A 19,933-nucleotide genomic window follows, 5' to 3' on the forward strand; every position below is an offset into this window, starting at 1 on the left:
CCCAGCGTTTTCAAACATGGCGGAACGCGGTGGTTCTGTTTCACAGCAGCATGTAAACTGAGTTTTACCATTAAAGTTTATACGAAGTTTATAATTAATTGCTAAATGGTCTGTAGATATTGCAAATGTACACTGTATAATAACTACATTAAGCATGCTCACCAGCACGAGCTTTTTAAAATTTTAGTGAACTGGATGGAGAGAACATTGATGTGTGGAAGAAATATGAGTATTTGCAATATCTGGTATGGCGACGGACGGGGGGTGGCGGGCAGCTGGTGTACGAGAGGTGATGCCAAATATAGTAAAAAATACCAAAATTAAAGCCAAATACCAAAATTAAAGCAATACTGAAAAGTGGCCACCCTATATACAACCAGCTTTGTTCACTCACAGTTTTTCAGTGTTCTGCAGGTACCACACACAAACACATATCACATGCATCTTGTGCTGTCCATATTTTATTAAGAAGTGAACAATATTCATAGAACCATTGAACATAGAGATACTAAACATAATACATGTCAGACATGACATTCAGACACTGTCCGACTCAGAGATAAAAACAAAAAGATTTTAACTTGGAGGGGTGGGAGTAAGAAGAGTAGCCCATTGAAACGGAATATATATATGTTTGGCAATATAGTGTATCTACATGTTACATATAGTTCAATATAGTAAAGCTGCATCCAGTGTCTGATAAATTAGAAATCAAACATGTCAAATGACACCTTTTCTCGAAATTCTATCAGGGTCTAGACTAACAAATCACCTTATGTGCCACCTGGCAGCTCATGAACAACTTGCTGTACCACAGCAGTGTGAACCAGTACGTACTGGGCACACGCTCATCGGACAGTTGGAACCAGTTTTTAGTTGCCTTGAAGAAACAGAACCCATTGCCACGGTTACACACTGATGTCATCTAACCGACAGCACCAGCATATTCACTCTGGAGAAAACTGTTTGAGTAAATGCAATTTTAAATGTGCAGAGAATTCAGTCTGTGGTATTAGTGTTAGTCAGCTGTATAGATGGGTAGACTGATAGAGAAGGAAATAATTAAGGAGTCAAATAATATTTTAAAAATTTATTATTACCTTTGGTGGTCATATAAAAAGATATAAAGCTGTATTATTTTATTCATATCATGAAAGAAAAAGTTCATATTGAATTTGAAATGGAAAAAAATTAAATGACAGTGTTGTAGGGGAACTTTGAAAATATTTTGCTATTAACCTTACTGACTATAAACCAATATTAAAGTTGTTCATGGCATAACAGGAGGTTATCTGTTAATATATTATATTTTCTAAAATTACATATTAATTAAAACTTGCATTATCTGTATTAAAATGTATACTCCAAAATCTCAAAGAACCAAACTGCAGTGGTGTTAGGTATATAGGGAGGGAAAAGGCAGCTCCTCGGTCGGCTGCAGCCTGAGAGAGTGAGAGAGAGAGAGCGCGAGAGAGAGTGAGTGAGTGAGAGAGTAGAGTGTAAAAGTGACACATTACCCTTATTCATTTAAGCCCTTTCTGTCTCTAGGCAACCTCCTCCTCGTTACTGGGGATACGGGGCTATTGCTCTGCACTTCAGTCTGCACAGCGCCACCTGTTGACTGGAGTCATAGCTGCTCTCTGCACCACCAGCCCAGCACTTATGCTCACAGTGGCCCAAACTCAACAGGTGTTCACGGGTGGCGCATAAATCAAAGTGCTGCCCTTAAGGATGTCTACAGAACTGCAGCTCAGGAAATCACTGATTTAAATGATAATCAACTATTTATGTGCTGCCAAATGTGTATATTAGTCATACAGAATCAACCCATCTTAGACACATTTTAGTTTGAGCTTGTTGAAGGATTCTAAGCTGTGTGAACCTGTCTCACTGTGGTGTCTCCTTTTGGACATTATGTGAATCAAAACATTGACTTTTCCTTGTACCTTATCAGTGACCTTTGCTCTGTGAGAACCTTGCACATGTGTGCAATGAACCCCTCAATCTTGTACATCAATAAGTGACAGCTGACCAAACATGAATGTACAGGGTCCTGTGTGGGCTCTCGCACGAGGGCAGGCTGAAGGCTTTAAGATTCTCCCCTGAAGCTCATATGCAGACTACATTTCCCATGATGCTGTGCTGCCTCACCAATTTTCAGGACTCCACTGCGTGTTTTTGGACTCCATGATGTGGAATGCATAGACATGCCGGGAGGTGTTGGATGTGTTCGCATCACTGCGATGGACCACTTCACCATGGATCAGAACCAGTCCACCTGCACAACGTCCAGAAAAATAACTCAAATATACAATCCACTAAGGTAAAGGGTTATAAAACACACAAATACACTGTAGTCAAATATAATCAATTATACTCAAGTACTCAAATTCACAAATATTTTTATATTTATAGCCAAGCATAAACTGATACTACAAGCATGCTCGCACACACACCTTTCTTCACAGGTGCTGGTACAAAGAGACTGTCATCGTAATTCTGGTCACGGCCAGTGAAGTCAGTCAAAGGAAAAGTACCAGTAGGAGACCGGATCATCCGCCGGGTGATGCCATCTAACGGAGACACACACACACACAATTCAAAGTCTTGCATCCCAAATATGACACAAACCTGCTGTACTACATATCCTATACTACATGTTCTCACTGTACGCGCATGTGTCCTCACTGTGTGCTAGGGGTGTCACGGTTTCGATATTTAATCGAAATCGATCGAAATACCCTCTGTGACCTCATTTTTGTTATTACAGGGTGTCTACAGGTTTGACCAAGGGAAAATTAAGACATTTTAAGACTTTTTAATACCGTTTTCCAAATAAAATTAAGACCAACTCGCAAGATCATACACGTTAAAATAAAGCACAAAAACCAACTGATTATTTACATTAATGAATCTAGCTGCTTGAAAACTTCAAATGTTAATGCACAAGACGGACAATACAAGACACAAACATTACATTTTTTTCACTGTACAGTATACACAATGAAACTTTATACAAAACAAAATTCAAACACTGACAACAGCATCATACCATACACACACACACACACACACACACACACACACACACACACACACACACACACACACACACACACACACACTAGGCCATTTTCCTGTTTTTCTGATCCACACTCCAGCTCATGCTCAACCCCTTTCAGTTCTGCTACTTTTTCTCTGAAACTCTTTCTAAGGATGTTTGATTTTGTGATCACTTTGGCCATCAGGGTTCCTGCTTTCCCTTCGGCTTGTTCAGCAAGTAAATTATTATTATAACTGGTTTATACTTAACCTTGAAAGTGACGTACAAATGATTTAATTCCATCTTGTTAAGGTGTATGAACCCTGCAAACATGACTTGGTTAATTGCGCTGAAGCGCGGCGCGCGCGAAGTTTTTACAAATTTCGAGAGGTGTACAGCCTGGTTTATACTCGACGCGCCGCGAGCGGCGCGAGGGTCCGCGCGGCGAAAATGACGTAATCGCGGAGGCTCCGCCCGTGCGCGAGGGCCTCGCGCGCTGTCGCGGCGCGAGGTCGTGCACCTCTCGAATTTTGTAACTTCGCGCGCGCGCCGCGCTTCAGCGCGATGGACAAAGTCATGTTTGCCGGGTTCATACACCTATACAAGGTGGAATTAAAGCACTTGTACGTCACTTTAAAGGTCTATTTCAGTATTTCCCAGCACGTTAAACTTAATTAAGTTAAATATTTATACATATACTCGAAATGAATCGAAATAATTCGCTTTTTTATCACATTATTTAATGGTTGTTTATTTGTTTATTTTCAAAACGCCAAATCTTAACGTCTTCACGTTCTCTCATGTTTCGTCCCGGAATTACAAGAGGCTCGTATTTGTTAACGTAATTTCAACATTTTAATGTACTTTAGCCTAAATTCCAGCACTTTTCAAACCTGAAACACAAAGCAACATTAAAATGCGTCAGGTAAATGTTCATTCCCTTTTTTTGAGGGGTGTTTCTTTATACTACCACATATAGTTTCGGACAACATTGCAAAGCCATATTTATGTTTGATGCCTGGTGTATATAGGTCTCTGGTCAGGTAAAAATGTTCTTTCACCGGTTTTGCAGGGGTTTTTTATTCTCCACTGCCACCTATCGCCACCTATCGTTTCGGAGAACACTGCAGCGACGCTCGCGACGTTCGCGAAAGTATAAACGCCTACACCGCTCGCGCAGGGTCGCGCAAGGTGGGCGGAGCCGCGCGCTACGGTCGCTCGCGAAAGTATAAAGCCTGGTTTATACTCGACGCGCCGCGAGCGGCGCGAGGGTCCGCGCGGCGAAAATGACGTAATCGCTGTGGCTCCGCCCGTGCGCGAGGGCCTCGCGCGCTGTCGCGGCGCGAGGTCGTGCACCTCCCGAATTTTGTAACTTCGCGCGCGCGCCGCGCTTCAGCGCGATGGACAAAGTCATGTTTGCCGGGTTCATACACCTTTATAAGGTGGAATTAATGCACTTGTACGTCACTTTAAAGGTCCATTTCAATATTTCCCAGCACGTTAAACTTAATTAAGTTAAATATTTATACATATACTCGAAATGAATCGAAATAATTCGCTTTTTTATCACATTAGTTTATGGTTGTTTATTTTCAAAACGCCCAATCTTAACGTCTTCACGTTCTCTCATGTGTCGCCCTGGAATTACAAGAGGCTCGTATTTGTTAACGTATCGTTTCGGACAACACTGCAAAGCCATATTTACGTTTGATGCCTGATGTGTATATATACGGTCTCTGGTCAGGTAAAAATGTTCTTTCCCCGTTTTTGCAGGGGTTTTTTATTCTCCACTGCCACCTATCGCCACCTATCGTTTCGGAGAACACTGCAGCGACGCTCGCGACGTTCGCGAAAGTATAAACGCCTACACCGCTCGCGCAGGGTCGCGCGAGGTGGGCGGAGCCGCGCGCTACGGTCGCTCGCGAAAAACCAGGCTTTAAACCAGGCTGTTACGACAGCGCGCGAGCCGCTCGTCAGCCGCTGCGTCGAAAATGACGTAATCGCGGTGGTTTCGCCCATGCGCGAGCGGCTTGCAATTAACCAAGTCATGTTTGCAGGGTTCATACACCGTAACAAGATGAAATTAAATCATTTGTACGTCACTTTCATGGTCCATTTCTATATATCCCAGCACATTAAACTTAAATAAGTAAAATATTTATACATATACTCGAAATAATTCGCTTTTTTATCACATTATTTAATGGTTGTTTATTTTCAAAACGCCCAATCTTAACGTCTTCACGTTCTCTCATGTTTCGTCCTGGAATTACAAGAGGCTCGTATTTGTTAACGTAAAGAGAACTGTTCAGTCAGACAGATATTTGTTGTGAAATGAAGCAGTTACAATTTCAAGCATTTTTAAGTACTTTAGCCTAAATTTCAGCACTTGTCAAACTTGGAACACAAAGTAACATTAAATTGGTCAGGTAAATGTTCCTTCCCCTGTTTTGAGGAGTGTTTCTTTATACTAACACATATATCGTTTCGGACAACACTGCAACGGTCCCGCCGTTCGCGGAGGTTCACGCGCTACGGTCACTCGCGAAAGTATAAACCAGACTTGAAGGCGGCATCAGGGAACATGGTTTTAAACAATGAGTCAATTCCTTCGTTGGATCTGTATGACTGGTGACTCTTAACTGTTTTTAGCGCCCATATTACCTAAGCCTTCAAAGTATTGGTAGAGCCGCATAGCCTACAGCGTGAATGCGACGTTGAGCAGAGCTCGACTGAATGGTTCTCTTGTTGGGCAAAACGTAGATATTGCAGGCTGCTGCTGACGAGCCTCGCTGGTATCTGTGACAGCTCTGAGCCACCAAGAATATGTCGGGTCTTCCAACCATTTCTGGCTAAGTTTGCATTTCCCTATCTCTCCGAACAGACGTTAACGTACATACAGCCCGCATGAAATTATGATCCCGCCAGTCCAACAACTACCGGTGCTCGTTAAGCCCGAAATACTTGCGAGCAATATTTAAGTTCAACACACCGCTAACGGAATTATTCATCCCTAAATTTAGCTCCGCAAATTTAAGACATTGTGGTTGAAAATTTAAGACAAAATAAGACTTTTCAAGGCCTTATTTGACAAAAATGAAATTTAATACTGTAACGGTCATTTAAATAACTCAGTTATTCAGTTTTATAATACCTCAAGTCCACACTAGTTTAATTTATGCAGTTTTCTTTTTGATGGTTTACGGTACTTTTATTTTGTCACCGCTTAAAAGAATGTTTTGATTTGACTTAAAGGGAGCGCGTGAATCACTTTCAGTTAATCTGCGCTAATGCGAACATGACAAAATAACGGAAATCTGTGAGTGGTGAAATGGACGCATGGATTTTAAAATTTAGCCCCTAGCTGGAACGGGAACAAGGTATTTGATTGATTAAATTTGTGTTTTGAAGTTCGTGTCTACCGTTATAAAGTATGTATTGTTTTATATGTATCCTTAAACTCATCTATACAAGTTGTAATGTTCGCTAACTGCGATGCTAACGAGGCTACCGTATGTTTAAACTGGGTTTTCTGTCACGGCAGTAGTGTCAGTCAACCTAACATTTTCTTTTTCTGTGCCTTTAATTAATCTACAGAAACTGGTTTTTGTTTGTTTGTCTCACATGAATAATATTCATTTCGTTTTTTATAGCTCTTACGGTGTGTTTGTGAAACCACGGCATTAAAATCTTCATAAACCATCAGTTGGCTTTACCGTCTTTTCTGGCTGGGTGGCTATAGTAAGAGCTTCACCCACATTGACCCTGACGGCTGCGATCTACTGCAACGGTGTCGCGGAGGGATCTTCATTGAACTGTGTTGCTTCGCCTCCCGCTGTTTGTTACAGTGGGCTCATCGCCGTGCAGCAATACATTCTCAACGGTTTTAACGGTCTCTCCTACACCATATGGAACAGCAGCCTAAAGGACTCGGTGTAATGGTCAGTTACGGACACGATATTGCAAATCAGTTAAAGACCCAATACTGTGAGTAAAATGGGCAAAGGGAAGAACTCTTCAAGGCAAACTAAATGAATGATGCATGGTGAATATTTCACACTCACATCTCTTGATTAAGTGAAATTCAAGTAACATACATCTGAAAGTATTAATGGATGTTTGCATTTAAAGACATTATTGCAGTTTGTTTCCATGGAAGTCTAAGTGTTTGAGAGTAATTTAATACTGAATTAGTTCATCAAGCATAGTATTACAGCACTGCATTTTCCATTGGTGCATTTTCCATATACAACATTGGTGTATAAGGTTTTGTTATTTACGTTGAGTGTTGTAGGTAGTGCTGCCTTCTCTATTTTTTGTGTTAAATCTTATTGCCTCCATTTCACTTTAACTGCAAGCAAATAACCAATTCAATGTTAGGTAATTCAGATGTAGGAGAGCTTGAGGAGCAGGTTGACAGTCTTCAACATGTAGCCCAAGATCAGATGGTCATGTTTCCTAAGGCTCCAGAGACATCTGAGGAACATTACCTTCAAGGAGAAAGTTTAAGCAAAAATGATTCTCAAAAGAAACCTCATGAAGCAGATGTGGAACTGCCATCACAACGTCACTCCGTTCGAGCACGATGTCCTACTGAAAAAATGCGTGCCTTTCAAAGGGAGGAAGCTGAGAAAAGAGAAAAGAGGCTGCTCTCCCGGTATGACCAGTGGAAAATCCAAGCACGCAAGGCAAGAGAACAGTTAATGTCAGATATTCCAGAGAGTCAGTTAGGACTTCTCATCGACACATTGGAGAAGGGTAAGGATGACATAATGAAAATGTTTTTTGAAATTCGCGACATTATCACACCTACAGCTGAGTTAAGGCGACGAGTAGATGCTTGTGAAGCTGTCACAAAGGACATTGTCAAAATTGCATACGAGAGAATTGCTGGAGTTGATGACGAGTTTAATGCAGAACATGAAAAGGGTCGTCTCCAGGAGCTGCTTGACCATGTCTATGCACATTCAATCTATGGCTCAGTAATTTCACAGAGGAGCTCTAAATCGGGCCTCCATTCCATTGCCTCTTCGGTGGTAGCGAAACGGGCAGATGCTGCAGCAGATCTGGCAGCAAAGGAGGCAGAGTATGAAATGCTGCTAGAAGAAAGGAAGCACAGGGAGATAATAGAACAGCAACAAAGAGCTCTAGAGGTTCAGCGTCATGAATTGGAGCGATTACAGGCAGAGAGAGAGCTAAAGGCAGCAAGAGCTAGGTTGGAAGCTTATAATGAGGAGGCAGCTCGAGAAGCAATCACACATATTGGCTCCGACCATAGGAACAAGGTTAAAAGGGAAACAAGTGCAACAAATCCGGCAGCTGTCTGTCAATCCAATGACGCAATGTCTCCCCTTGCGGAGGTATCCCTCCTGGCCCAGGCCTTTCAAGATAATATGGCATTAAGTAGACTTCCTGTTCCCGAACCATTTGTGTTTGTCGGAGATCCAATTCAGTTTCTTGAATGGAAATCCTGCTTTCAGTTCCTCATTGACAGAAGATGCATCTCTCCTGGTGAAAAGCTGTTTTATTTAAAGAAATATGTTGGTGGCCCCGCTCGCAAAGTGTTAGAGGGCACCTTCTATAGGAATGACAGGGAAGCCTTTCAGGATGCGTGGTCCAAGCTGAACCAGCGATATGGACAGCCATTTGCAATCCAAAGAGCCTTTCGAACAAGACTTGCCAATTGGACAAAAATTCAGTCAAAGGATGCTTTAGGGCTTAGAGAACTGTCTGACTTCCTGAGTTCTTGCAAGGAAGCTATCCCCTATGTCAAGGGTCTTGAAATACTAAACGACTGTGAAGAGAATCAAAAGATTGTTCAAAAACTTCCTGACTGGGCAGCCTCACGCTGGAACAGACAAGTTACTCAAGCCTTAACTGAAAGGCAAGAGTTCCCTACGTTTGAGGAATTCGCGGCTTTCATAGCCATGGAAGCAGAAGTCGCATGCAACCCAATCACCTCCTTTCATGCACTCCATTCCTTAGATTCCTCCTCTGATAAACGCAATCCTAGAGAGCATAAAAAGACCAAAGCTCATGTCCTCAGCAGTCAAGTTATTACAGACACTGAGAGTCAACGGTCTTCTAGAAACGGTGAGAAGCCCCCTTGTGTACTATGTCAAGATCATAGACACAGGCTTCATGGTTGTCCTAAGTTCACAGCCATGTCATTGGAAGAACGGCGGAACTATGTGAAGGAAAGGAAGCTGTGTTATGGTTGTTTGAAGGCTGGTCATAATGCAAAGGAGTGTCGTCGTCGTCACACCTGCGACACCTGTAAAAGGAAGCACCCCACATGTCTCCATGACGACAGTTATCAGAAGAAGGAAACTTCCGCGCCTTCTTCTGACTCTTCTCGGGTCAATGCAACAGAAACTGCAACTTCAATGTCACTCAGCATAGCAGGAGAGAGCACTCTGAACACATCCATGGTTGTACCAGTATGGGTGTCAGCAAAGAGTAATCCATGTAGGGAAAGGCTAGTATATGCACTTTTAGATACTCAAAGTGACACCACCTTTGTTGATCATGGTGTAAGTGACATACTACAAGTTGAGAAATACCCAGTGAAACTTAAGTTGACTACCATGAGTGGAAAGGGCATGATTCTCCCAAGTGAAAGGGTATTGGGACTTCGTGTAAGAGGCTATAGCTCTGCCGAATACATTGAACTTCCACCTACCTATACAAAGGATTGCATACCTTTGAATTACATGCATATTCCTACCTGTGAGACAGTCAGTAAATGGGCCCATCTTTCAGAAATAGCTGATGAAATCCAACCACTCAAGGACTGTGAAGTAGGGTTGCTGATAGGCTACAACTGTCCTAGAGCATTGGCACCAAAACAGGTTATTTTGGGAGGGGATGATGAACCATTTGCCATTCGAACAGACTTGGGTTGGAGTGTTGTAGGGCGTTCTTCACCCACGCTTGACTCTCTTCCTCTCACCAACTTGTGTCATCGCACCTCTGTCAAAGAGCTACCTCTTGTAACTCCTACAGAGGTAATCCGTGCTTTAGAATCTGACTTCCAGGATGGAACGAAAGACAGTAAGACAGTGTCTCAAGATGATGTCTTGTTCCTGAGCCAGTTAGGGGAGAGTATACGGAAAAATAGTGAGGGTCACTATGAAATGCCTCTTCCCTTCAAAAGGAGACCCAGTCTACCAGACAATAAGAATCTGGCAGTACTGCGACTTAACCATCTAAAGAGGAAACTGGCAAAGGACAAGAAGTATAAGGAACACTATGTCAAGTTTATGGAGGAGGTCATTAGTAAGGGAGATGCAGAGGAAGTCCAAGACACTGGTGTTGAAGGTGAAAAATGGTACATCCCACACCATGGCATCTACCACACGAAAAAACCTGACAAACTTCGAGTAGTGTTTGACTGTTCAGCGAGTTACAAAGGAACTAGCTTGAACGACCACCTTCTCTCTGGACCTGATTTGCTGAACAATTTAATTGGTGTTCTCATTAGGTTTCGTCAACACCCTATCGCATTAATGTGCGATGTGGAAAGGATGTTTCACCAGTTCCACGTACATGAAGCTGACAGAAACTTTCTGCGCTTTCTTTGGTGGAGCAATGGCGATTTCAACACAGTGCCCAAGGAATTCCGTATGAGGGTACATCTGTTTGGTGCAGCGTCTTCCCCGGGCTGTGCCAACTATGGGCTGAAATATCTGGCTAAAGAGAACAAGGACCTTTATCCTCTTGGCGCTCAGTTTGTCACAAGGGACTTTTATGTAGATGATGGGGTCGCAAGTGTGGGTAGCATTGATGATGCCATTCAACTCGCTAGAGAAGCTCAAAAGCTTTGTGCCAGTGGTGGTCTTCGACTGCACAAGTTTGTGTCCAATAATAGAGCGGTCTTAGATAGCATACCGCCATCAGAGCGGTCAGCGGATGTTGGGAACCTTGATCTAGCCTTTGATGACTTGCCATTAGAGAGAACATTGGGGATCCAGTGGGACCCACAATCTGACTCTTTCAAATTCAGCATCAGTCTTAAAGGACAGCCTGCAACTCGCCGTGGAGTTTTATCCACGGTTGCGTCGCTGTACGATCCCTTGGGATTAGTAGCCCCATTTGTCCTTAATGGGAAAAGTATACTTCAGGAGGCATGCAGGCGTGGCACTGGCTGGGATGATGACTTGGGGGATGAGCTTCAATCTAGATGGGAGGGCTGGAGATATGATTTGGCCAATCTGGACCAGGTCACCATATCTCGTAGTTATGCACCACACGGGTTTGGTAAGGTCACTAAGACTGAACTGCATCACTTCTCTGATGCAAGCACAAAGGGTTATGGGCAGTGTTCCTATTTGAGGTTTTGCAATGAAAGGGGGGATGTGCATTGTGCCCTTGTCATTGGGAAATCCAGAGTAGCTCCTACGAAAGTCACAACTATCCCAAGGCTGGAATTAACTGCTGCAGTTGTTTCGGTGAAAATGAGCAGCATGCTCAAAGAGGAATTGTCATCCCTTGAGGCAGAGGAGTTCTTCTGGACTGACTCCAAGGTGGTTTTGGGGTATATTAAAAACGAGGCAAGGCGTTTTCACACATTTGTTGCAAACAGAGTCCAAAGGATACATCTGGGCTCAAATCCTCGACAGTGGAGATATGTCGCCTCTAATGAGAACCCTGCCGATCATGCCTCCAGGGGCCTTACCCCCAAGGAACTTATGACATCTACGTGGTTCACGGGTCCAAAGTTCTTGTGGAAAGAGGAATTTCAGCTGCCAGCAGATGTGACTCCAGAGCTGGAGTTAGGAGATCCTGAGGTGAGAAGAGCTCGATCTCTGAGAACCCAAACATTAGAGCAAGAAAACATAATTAGTCGTCTTTCCAGGTTTTCTTCTTGGTCCCGAGCCGTTAGAGCTGTAGCACGGATTCTCAGATACATCAACAGGAACAAATCAAAGAGCCTTACTACGATGGAGGAAAGAGATAACGCGGAATACCTGATTATCAGGAATCTACAGGGGGAAATATTTCAAGAGGAGCTGAGCATCCTGAGCAGAGGTAATCCCCTACCATCCCACAACAGGTTGCTCCGTTTAAATGCATTCATTGACAAGGATGGGATTCTTAAGGTGGGAGGAAGATTGGGCAATTCATCTCTTGCCAACTCCTTTAAACATCCCACAATTCTCCCCAAAGACCATCATATTACGAGATTGATCATTGCTCATAATCATGAGAAGGTTGAGCATCAAGGTAAAGGTTTCACCCTTAACCAAATAAGAGCAAACGGCTACTGGATTCCAGGAATTAGTCGTGCAGTAGCAGCTTATATTCATCACTGCATAACCTGCAAAAAACTAAGAAAACCTGTAGAAGAGCAAAAGATGGCTGACTTGCCTCCAGAACGCATAGAACGCTCCGCTCCCTTTACTTACAGTGGGATGGACTGTTTCGGCCCATTTGCTACAAAACAAGGACGAAAGGTGCACAAGCGATATGGTCTGCTCTTCACCTGTTTTTACTCAAGGGCAATCCACATCGAGATGCTCGACGATATGTCAACAGACGCCTTCATCAATAGTCTTCGATGCTTCATTGGCATCCGCGGTGCGGTGCGACAAATAAAGTCAGATCAAGGGAGTAACTTTGTGGGAGCAAAGCATGAGTTCACTGAAGCTCTCAAAGAGGTGGATTCAGAACGCATAGCTACATTCCTTGCAGAGAAGCAATGTGACTTTATCATGAACGCACCCTGTGCCAGCCATGCTGGTGGTGTCTGGGAGAGGCAGATTAGGACAGTGAGAAGTATCCTTCGGTCAACAATGGCGCTGTCTTCTGACAGACTGAACGATGCATCTTTACGGGCCTTTTTGTATGAAGCAATGGCTATTGTGAACAGTCGCCCACTTACAGTGGACAATCTCTCAGATCCTAACAGCCTTGAACCTCTAACCCCCAACCATCTCCTTACCCAGAAATCTGACAGAGCTTTACCTCCACCTGGTGAATTTGTCAGAGAGGACATATACGGAAAGAAGAGATGGCGGCATGTTCAGTACTTAGCTGAGCAATTTTGGAGCCGATGGCGCAAAGAGTACCTTACTACCATTGCAACAAGGCAGCGCTGGCATTCACCAAAAAGGAACATGCAAACTGGTGACATCGTACTGATAAAGGATGATGATCTACCTAGGTGTGAGTGGCGACTAGGTAGAGTTTCCGAGACCACTCGTGATAAGGACGGGTTCGTTAGAAGAGTCAAAGTGCACTTGGGTGACAAGCAGCTTGGTAAGAAGGGTGAACGCCTAAGTAAGTTGTCAGTCTTGGAGCGCCCAGTTCAGAAGCTAGTCCTGTTGCAAGAGGCAGGTTGAACTCTGATCCTCCGCTCCTCAAGCTCTTATTTCTGCAAACCCATTTGTAATCTAGTGATTTACCTTCCTACTGCTTTAACTTACATTGTCACACATACATAGGTTAGGATCACACTGGAATCATTCACGCTTTCCATAATCTTCAAGTTCTGTTAGAAATCATTAATGATTGGTGGGAGTGTAACGGTCATTTAAATAACTCAGTTATTCAGTTTTATAATACCTCAAGTCCACACTAGTTTAATTTATGCAGTTTTCTTTTTGATGGTTTACGGTACTTTTATTTTGTCACCGCTTAAAAGAATGTTTTGATTTGACTTAAAGGGAGCGCGTGAATCACTTTCAGTTAATCTGCGCTAATGCGAACATGACAAAATAACGGAAATCTGTGAGTGGTGAAATGGACGCATGGATTTTAAAATTTAGCCCCTAGCTGGAACGGGAACAAGGTATTTGATTGATTAAATTTGTGTTTTGAAGTTCGTGTCTACCGTTATAAAGTATGTATTGTTTTATATGTATCCTTAAACTCATCTATACAAGTTGTAATGTTCGCTAACTGCGATGCTAACGAGGCTACCGTATGTTTAAACTGGGTTTTCTGTCACGGCAGTAGTGTCAGTCAACCTAACATTTTCTTTTTCTGTGCCTTTAATTAATCTACAGAAACTGGTTTTTGTTTGTTTGTCTCACATGAATAATATTCATTTCGTTTTTTATAGCTCTTACGGTGTGTTTGTGAAACCACGGCATTAAAATCTTCATAAACCATCAGTTGGCTTTACCGTCTTTTCTGGCTGGGTGGCTATAAATACCATTTAAGACTTTTTAAGGACCCGCGGCCACCCTGTATTATTATTTGTTTGTTTTTGTTGTTTTCCACTGAGAACAAGATTGTTACATTTATTTTAATTAAATTATTTAAATTTGACCATTAGTGCCTAATGTGGTGTATTACAGATCACTTTTATCACTTTGCATCGCTTATATCAAACCCACCTTTTGAAATAAGAAATTGTAAATTTGATTAATCAAACCAATGACTGACCATAGACTAATCTAAAACTGGCATAGGCCTCTCTGCTGTAAATCGAGAATCAAATACAGCAATACAAATACAATCGAATCGAGGATTTAGAGAATCGTGACACCCCTAGTGTGCGCGCACGTGTCCTCACTGTTGTGTGATCCTGGGATGAACCACAGGCAGCCGTTCTGGAGTGAGGCATCTTCCAGAGCGATCCAAACGCCAAGTACTCGTCCCAGTGGCTTGGTGTACAGGAAGGTCGCATCCTGATGCGGGGTCACTGAAAGGTCAAAGGTGATCACAGAATCAAGTTATTAATGCTATTAAAGACAGAAGGCCTCTTGAGACCAAAGGCATTCAAAGCCTGGGTTTGGTCAAGAGGCTCCCAGCTCCAAGTTTTAAAAAAGTGATTGGTTAAAGCAGGGGTGGCCAACCCGTCAGAGACCAAGAGCCACTGTGTTACAGCAAAGAGCCACATCATACACATGGACATGCTTGAACATCACCCATCCCTTCCTCTCTCTCACACACACACACACAATGACTGAGGTGCCCTTGAACACCTAACCCCAACTGCTCCCCGGGTGCTGGACTAGGGCTGCCTACTCTGTTAAAAACGTCCTCTGTTCATCTTCATATTTTTGTTTTGCTGTGCATTTTTCCCTGCAAACGACACAATTTGTTTATTGAAATGATCTTGTCCTGACTGGGAAACCGTGTTTTCATCTCACGTACATGCGCATTTGACAAAAATACCGGGGTGAACTCAACCTAAGCGAACAGCACATTCAAAAAACAAACATAAACTTCGATATAAACACAAGTCATGATATGCTTCAGGACTTTAGCACAGTTGGAGGAGGTGGGCGCACACTACGAGCTCTGTTATGTACGCAACTGTTGTTTTCAAGGTCAAACGATAAACTCCGTTATCAACACTCCCTCAGTTGTCTACGGTGCCTTTGCTGCACCTCGTATGTGGTTTATTATAAACGTGTGACAAAAGACCGCTTCTCACCAACGAGACTCAAAGCAGAATCACAAAAGCACAGATACTTCATGCCGCTAGTCTCACATTTTCCACTACGCCAGTTTTAAAAGTGTTAGCAGCTCGTTAGGCTTGTAAACAAACCGTGCACCACGAAGATGTAGTCTGTCAGCCTCAGAGCTGATGAGGTAACAGGGCTACAGCACAGACCGTTTGTGCAGGTGAGAGTGCGGACCGGCTGGGGATCCGCCTGGAGGATTCATTTGAATACTGCAGCCTGCTTGGCGATTTCAGTATTGCGAAGACCAAAATACTGGAAGAACAATGAACTAAAGTTATATCGTGCATATCTGCATTCCACTTGTTCTTAACCCCACACACCCTGCAGAGGGCATTCAAGTGCACTAATGCTACTAAATAAATTAAAAACGGGTGAATCCCCTTAGATGTAAGCGCCTGTACAGAGAGGCTTCTCCCTCAGCTCAAGCTTTGTGTGGGCGTGACTTCTGGCTTGGCTCTGTGTGGGTGTGGCTTATGGCTCACACTCTGTGTGGGCATGGCTTATGGCTCAGACTGTGTGGGCGTGGCTTCTGCCAGCAGGGAGCTTCTCTCACCTTCTCCACCGATGCCTGGTTGCTGTGGGGAAGAAGGTAACCCACAAAGCTGGTCAGCCTCAAACACCGTGGGCGTCATGTAGTCAGCTCAGAGGCATCAGCTCAGAAGCCCTCAGGCACAGATGAAGAGAGACGTGTGTGTGTGTTGTACCTTAAAAATGTACATGCTTTGTAAAACCACAGGGCTCGTCAAACCCAGCTTCTTAACCACATTCTGTTGGTTGAGGGAGAAAGTGAGAAAACACATATACACACACACAATATATATATTATATATATACACACACACACACACACACACACACACACACACACACACACACACACACATACACATATATATATATATATATATATATATATATATATATATATATATATATATATATATAAGCAAGAGCTGTAATTAACTACAGTTTCAGGGATAATTTGTATGAAAAATGTCAATTATGCCATTTATATTCGAGCAAAGAGTATAGAGTTCAGAGATTATAGGTCACTTACCTGGACTTTAGGAGAATGAGTGATGGATTTAAACACAGGTTCATAGGCATGGAGAGCTACACAGACAGGAGAAGAGTCACAGACAGAGAATTAGATAAACATGTCAGTTTACACACAAACACATGCCTCCATGGGCAGATGAAGACAGAACAGATGGAACGTAGCTGTACAGACTACAATAATCCAGACATTGGTTCTTCAGATGACCCACCGTGCCCAATCTTGTTTAGCGAGCGTTCTCTCGGCACAATGAATTCACCTGGGACAGAAACAACAGGGTGAGAACAGAGGATTCTGGCAACCCAGACCATTACAGGGCTGGCTATGCTCTAGTAGCCAGATCACACACCTCTGTCATCGAAGACTCCTTTCTCGAAGAAAAATCGGACCTGGTCCCCACTCGTGATGAAATATTCTGCGTTTCCCTGGTGGGGAAATGGTGATCACATGACCCCAGGGTGAGATTGTACATGCAAATTACACTGAATACACTAAGCATGACCTCATTAATGTCATGGCAGAGGTAATTAACACAGACCTCATTAATGTCATGTCAGAAGAAATAAACAAAAGCCTCATTAATGTTATGGCAGAAGGAATAAACAAAGACCTCATTAAGGTCATGGTAGAGATAGCACAGACCTCATTAACGCCATGGCTGAGGTGATCAACACAGTCCACGCTGATGTTATGGCAGACCTGCTAGGACTTTGGTCATTGCTTAGAAATGTTAATTATAACTTCTAACTCCCATCTTCAAACATGGTCAGCAACAAAAATTGTCAAGATAAAGAAATATTATGATTAATACTGCAAAAATAGAATTATGACTTTCCAATCTTGAACTGGCAGTATTCAAGCGTACAGAGAGGGATGAAGTGCAGGAGAATAAAACCACATGTGAGCAGCAGTGTTTGAGCTTCTGATCTGTATTCTTTCACCTGTGAGGTGTTTGACCAGTGTCACACTGCCAGGCCACACACCTGTGTAAGGTGTTCCCAGTAGAGCATGTGTTCATGTCACTGGTGTAGATGAACAGGTAGAGCAGAGGACATGGAGATGGAGGCTTCATATTTGACTTTGGATGAATCAGGGTTTTAGTTACAACTTTATAGACTTTTGAGACGTATTACCTGAGGCTAAAAGACACATCTGTGTTTAGTTGACTCCACAGATATTTCAACATTATCTTCTGAACATATTCACTATAAAGGTGATTTGTAGATCTGCAGTCATCTCTGTACAATATATATTAGCAGGCCTGACCAGAGCCAAGGAAGTCCAGCTGCTGACTGAGGCCACGGAGCCCTGCTGCCCCCTGGGGTATTTGAACCAGATCCACTGTGTTTGGGGCAGGATCAGGGCTAGACCTGATCTGGGAAGGGCAGAAGAGCTGTGGGTGACAGCCAGGAGAGGAGAAGAACCCTTCAGCCGTACCCCAACCTTGATGGAGTGAAACGAACCAACAGTCCATATGGAGCCTCCAACACACTAAACCCAACAGACCACTCCAGCACTCTGAGGAACAAACACTGCATCTGGGCACCAAAAGAGTTTGACTCTCAAACACCCTGCTGTGTTCAAACAGCTTCATACTTCTCCAGTGCACGAGCACACACAAACACAGCTGTCTACAGGAATTAAGGGCGACGTGACTAACGCAGTCCCCAACAGAACCGCTTACTGGCTTTGTTCTAGGGGCTTATGGAGACCACACGATTCTACTTAACCATGCAGACCTGGGAGGTCTTACCTGCATCTTCACAGACCAAATATTCGCGGCAAAAACAAACAAAACAACATCTCCAACGGGGCCTCTAAGACTTTTTTATTTCATGATTACTGCATGAGGCGAGACACCGGCGGACGGCGTCATTACCTGAGTCTTCAACTGCTCGTCGTGGTCGGTGGAGAACTGCACGCGGCAGTGCGCCGGCACGTCCATCCGCGCGACGATCTCGCTCGCGCGCTCCCGCAACGCGTCGCACTCCCTCGCGCTCAAAAACCCTTCCAGCGCGAGGAAGCCGTCCGCGCGGAACTGTCCTCACAACCGGGGAAGTCACATTCCGTCAGCACACCATTAGGCGACGTGATATACTTGTTAACACACGTTCGCACACCTCTAAAGTCGTTAATGTCGTATCGTTCTCGGATAAACACATATTTTAGAGCGGTTAAGCCCTCGGAATTATTGAGAAAGTGATTTGAAAGCGCGCTAAACAGACTTCAAGCAACCATCATCGCGATATATAAAAGCATTTATTTTGTTCGACCGGAACATTCGTCTGATCGTTTGCCTCTCGGGTAGGCTACATAATACATAATCTACCCCACCTGTTGCGCTCAAAGAACGCAAAATACCTTTTCCAAACGACGTCGTGTAGGCCTATCGAGAAGTCTGTTTTGCGGTTAAGAGTGTTTTGCACGACACAGGTTGAACGTCATTAGTTTGACTCACCTTTTGGACGTCCTTCTCGGTTAGGATATCCATTCTTAGTTCTGCAGAGAAAGACAGCGGTAACTCAACCGGGTACAAGACCAACACACACACACACACTCCCCCCCAGCACCATGTGATCTCGACATGTCACTCTCGATAACACTGTGGCATGGCGATGCTGTAAGTGGATTTTGGACCAGTGAACTGTTCTCATATTTCAGTTCAGGGGAGAAACATTATCTCAATATTAGTTTAACGGATCCAGGGGTGCAGTACTGTACACAGGTACAGAGTACGACTGTAGAGGATGGAGTGTGTATGCCAGCCACACAAGCGTGTTCAATAATTCGCCATGCAATCCCTCATAATCCCCACACATACGTGCAGCAAAGCAGCCTTTTCAACGGGTGCTAAAGAACCAATACAGTAGTTTAAAACTATATTTACCATTCTAATAACGATTATAAATATTACAATAAAACATGGTTTATAATATAGTCTTGAAAAGACGTATGTGGTGGATTAACATGACAGCGTGTGAAGGCTCTTTACACAGCAGTTTGTAAACTAGGCAATCAATACAAGCGGCCGGTCCCCTGACCAAAAGGGCTTTAGGACTTTACGATTTAAAAATGTAGTATACAGTGTTTACTAATGTAGGGCTCTTTTAGGATTGTCAGTAATCTGTTATTGTATAAGGTTACTTATATTAAAATAGACGACGGAAGGAAGCCCATTCTATGCCAGTCACATTTTTACATTTAAACGAATCTGAATTCAACTTGTCCGTTGGTCCTAGGTGTGCTTGGCCAGCCCCAATTGTACCCTGCCTGCTAGTCACGGGTTGTTGTTTCATTCACCAACCACTAGAGGGCACTGGTACACAGCCCATAAAACACGTCCCCAACAACTAAACTTTCATACCTGTCGTACAAGAAACTTCCTATAATACCGACGAAGCAACGTATATCTCT

At 43.4% G+C, this 19,933-nt stretch overlaps 1 protein-coding gene across 2 annotated transcripts; it reads right to left on the bottom strand.

Annotated features, from left to right (window-relative positions):
- Nucleotides 1-443: 443 nt before the first annotated feature.
- phyhd1 (phytanoyl-CoA dioxygenase domain containing 1) lies at nt 444-19,182 on the bottom strand. 2 transcript variants are annotated; one of them, XM_076986321.1, is made up of 11 exons: nt 18,978-19,182; nt 18,399-18,557; nt 16,869-16,944; nt 16,731-16,778; nt 16,520-16,575; nt 16,167-16,229; nt 16,016-16,037; nt 14,565-14,693; nt 2,457-2,573; nt 2,152-2,278; nt 444-1,442 (listed from the first exon to the last, which is right to left on the bottom strand). In XM_076986321.1, exons 1-11 carry the CDS (start codon nt 19,008-19,010, stop codon nt 1,397-1,399), a joined length of 876 nt encoding a protein of 291 aa, XP_076842436.1. In that variant the 5' UTR covers nt 19,011-19,182; the 3' UTR covers nt 444-1,396. The 2 variants fall into 2 exon arrangements, with proteins under 2 accessions (XP_076842436.1, XP_076842437.1); XM_076986322.1 differs by lacking the exon at nt 18,978-19,182 and adding an exon at nt 18,881-18,941.
- Nucleotides 19,183-19,933: the final 751 nt, after the last annotated feature.

Source organism: Brachyhypopomus gauderio, unplaced genomic scaffold (assembly GCF_052324685.1).
Source record: "Brachyhypopomus gauderio isolate BG-103 unplaced genomic scaffold, BGAUD_0.2 sc46, whole genome shotgun sequence".
Taxonomy (NCBI): domain Eukaryota; kingdom Metazoa; phylum Chordata; class Actinopteri; order Gymnotiformes; family Hypopomidae; genus Brachyhypopomus; species Brachyhypopomus gauderio.

Excerpts from the sequence above, each read along its gene's own strand:
- phyhd1 (XM_076986321.1), bottom strand. The coding sequence starts at position 19,010 with ATGGATATCCTAACCGAGAAGGACGTCCAAAAG. Across the intron at positions 16,038-16,166 it reads AAAGCATGTACATTTTTAAG|CAACCAGGCATCGGTGGAGA; the intron begins GTACAACACACA and ends TCTTCCCCACAG. Across the intron at positions 1,443-2,151 it reads CAGTGGAGTCCTGAAAATTG|GCTGCAGCCGACCGAGGAGC; the intron begins GTGAGGCAGCAC and ends TCACTCTCTCAG.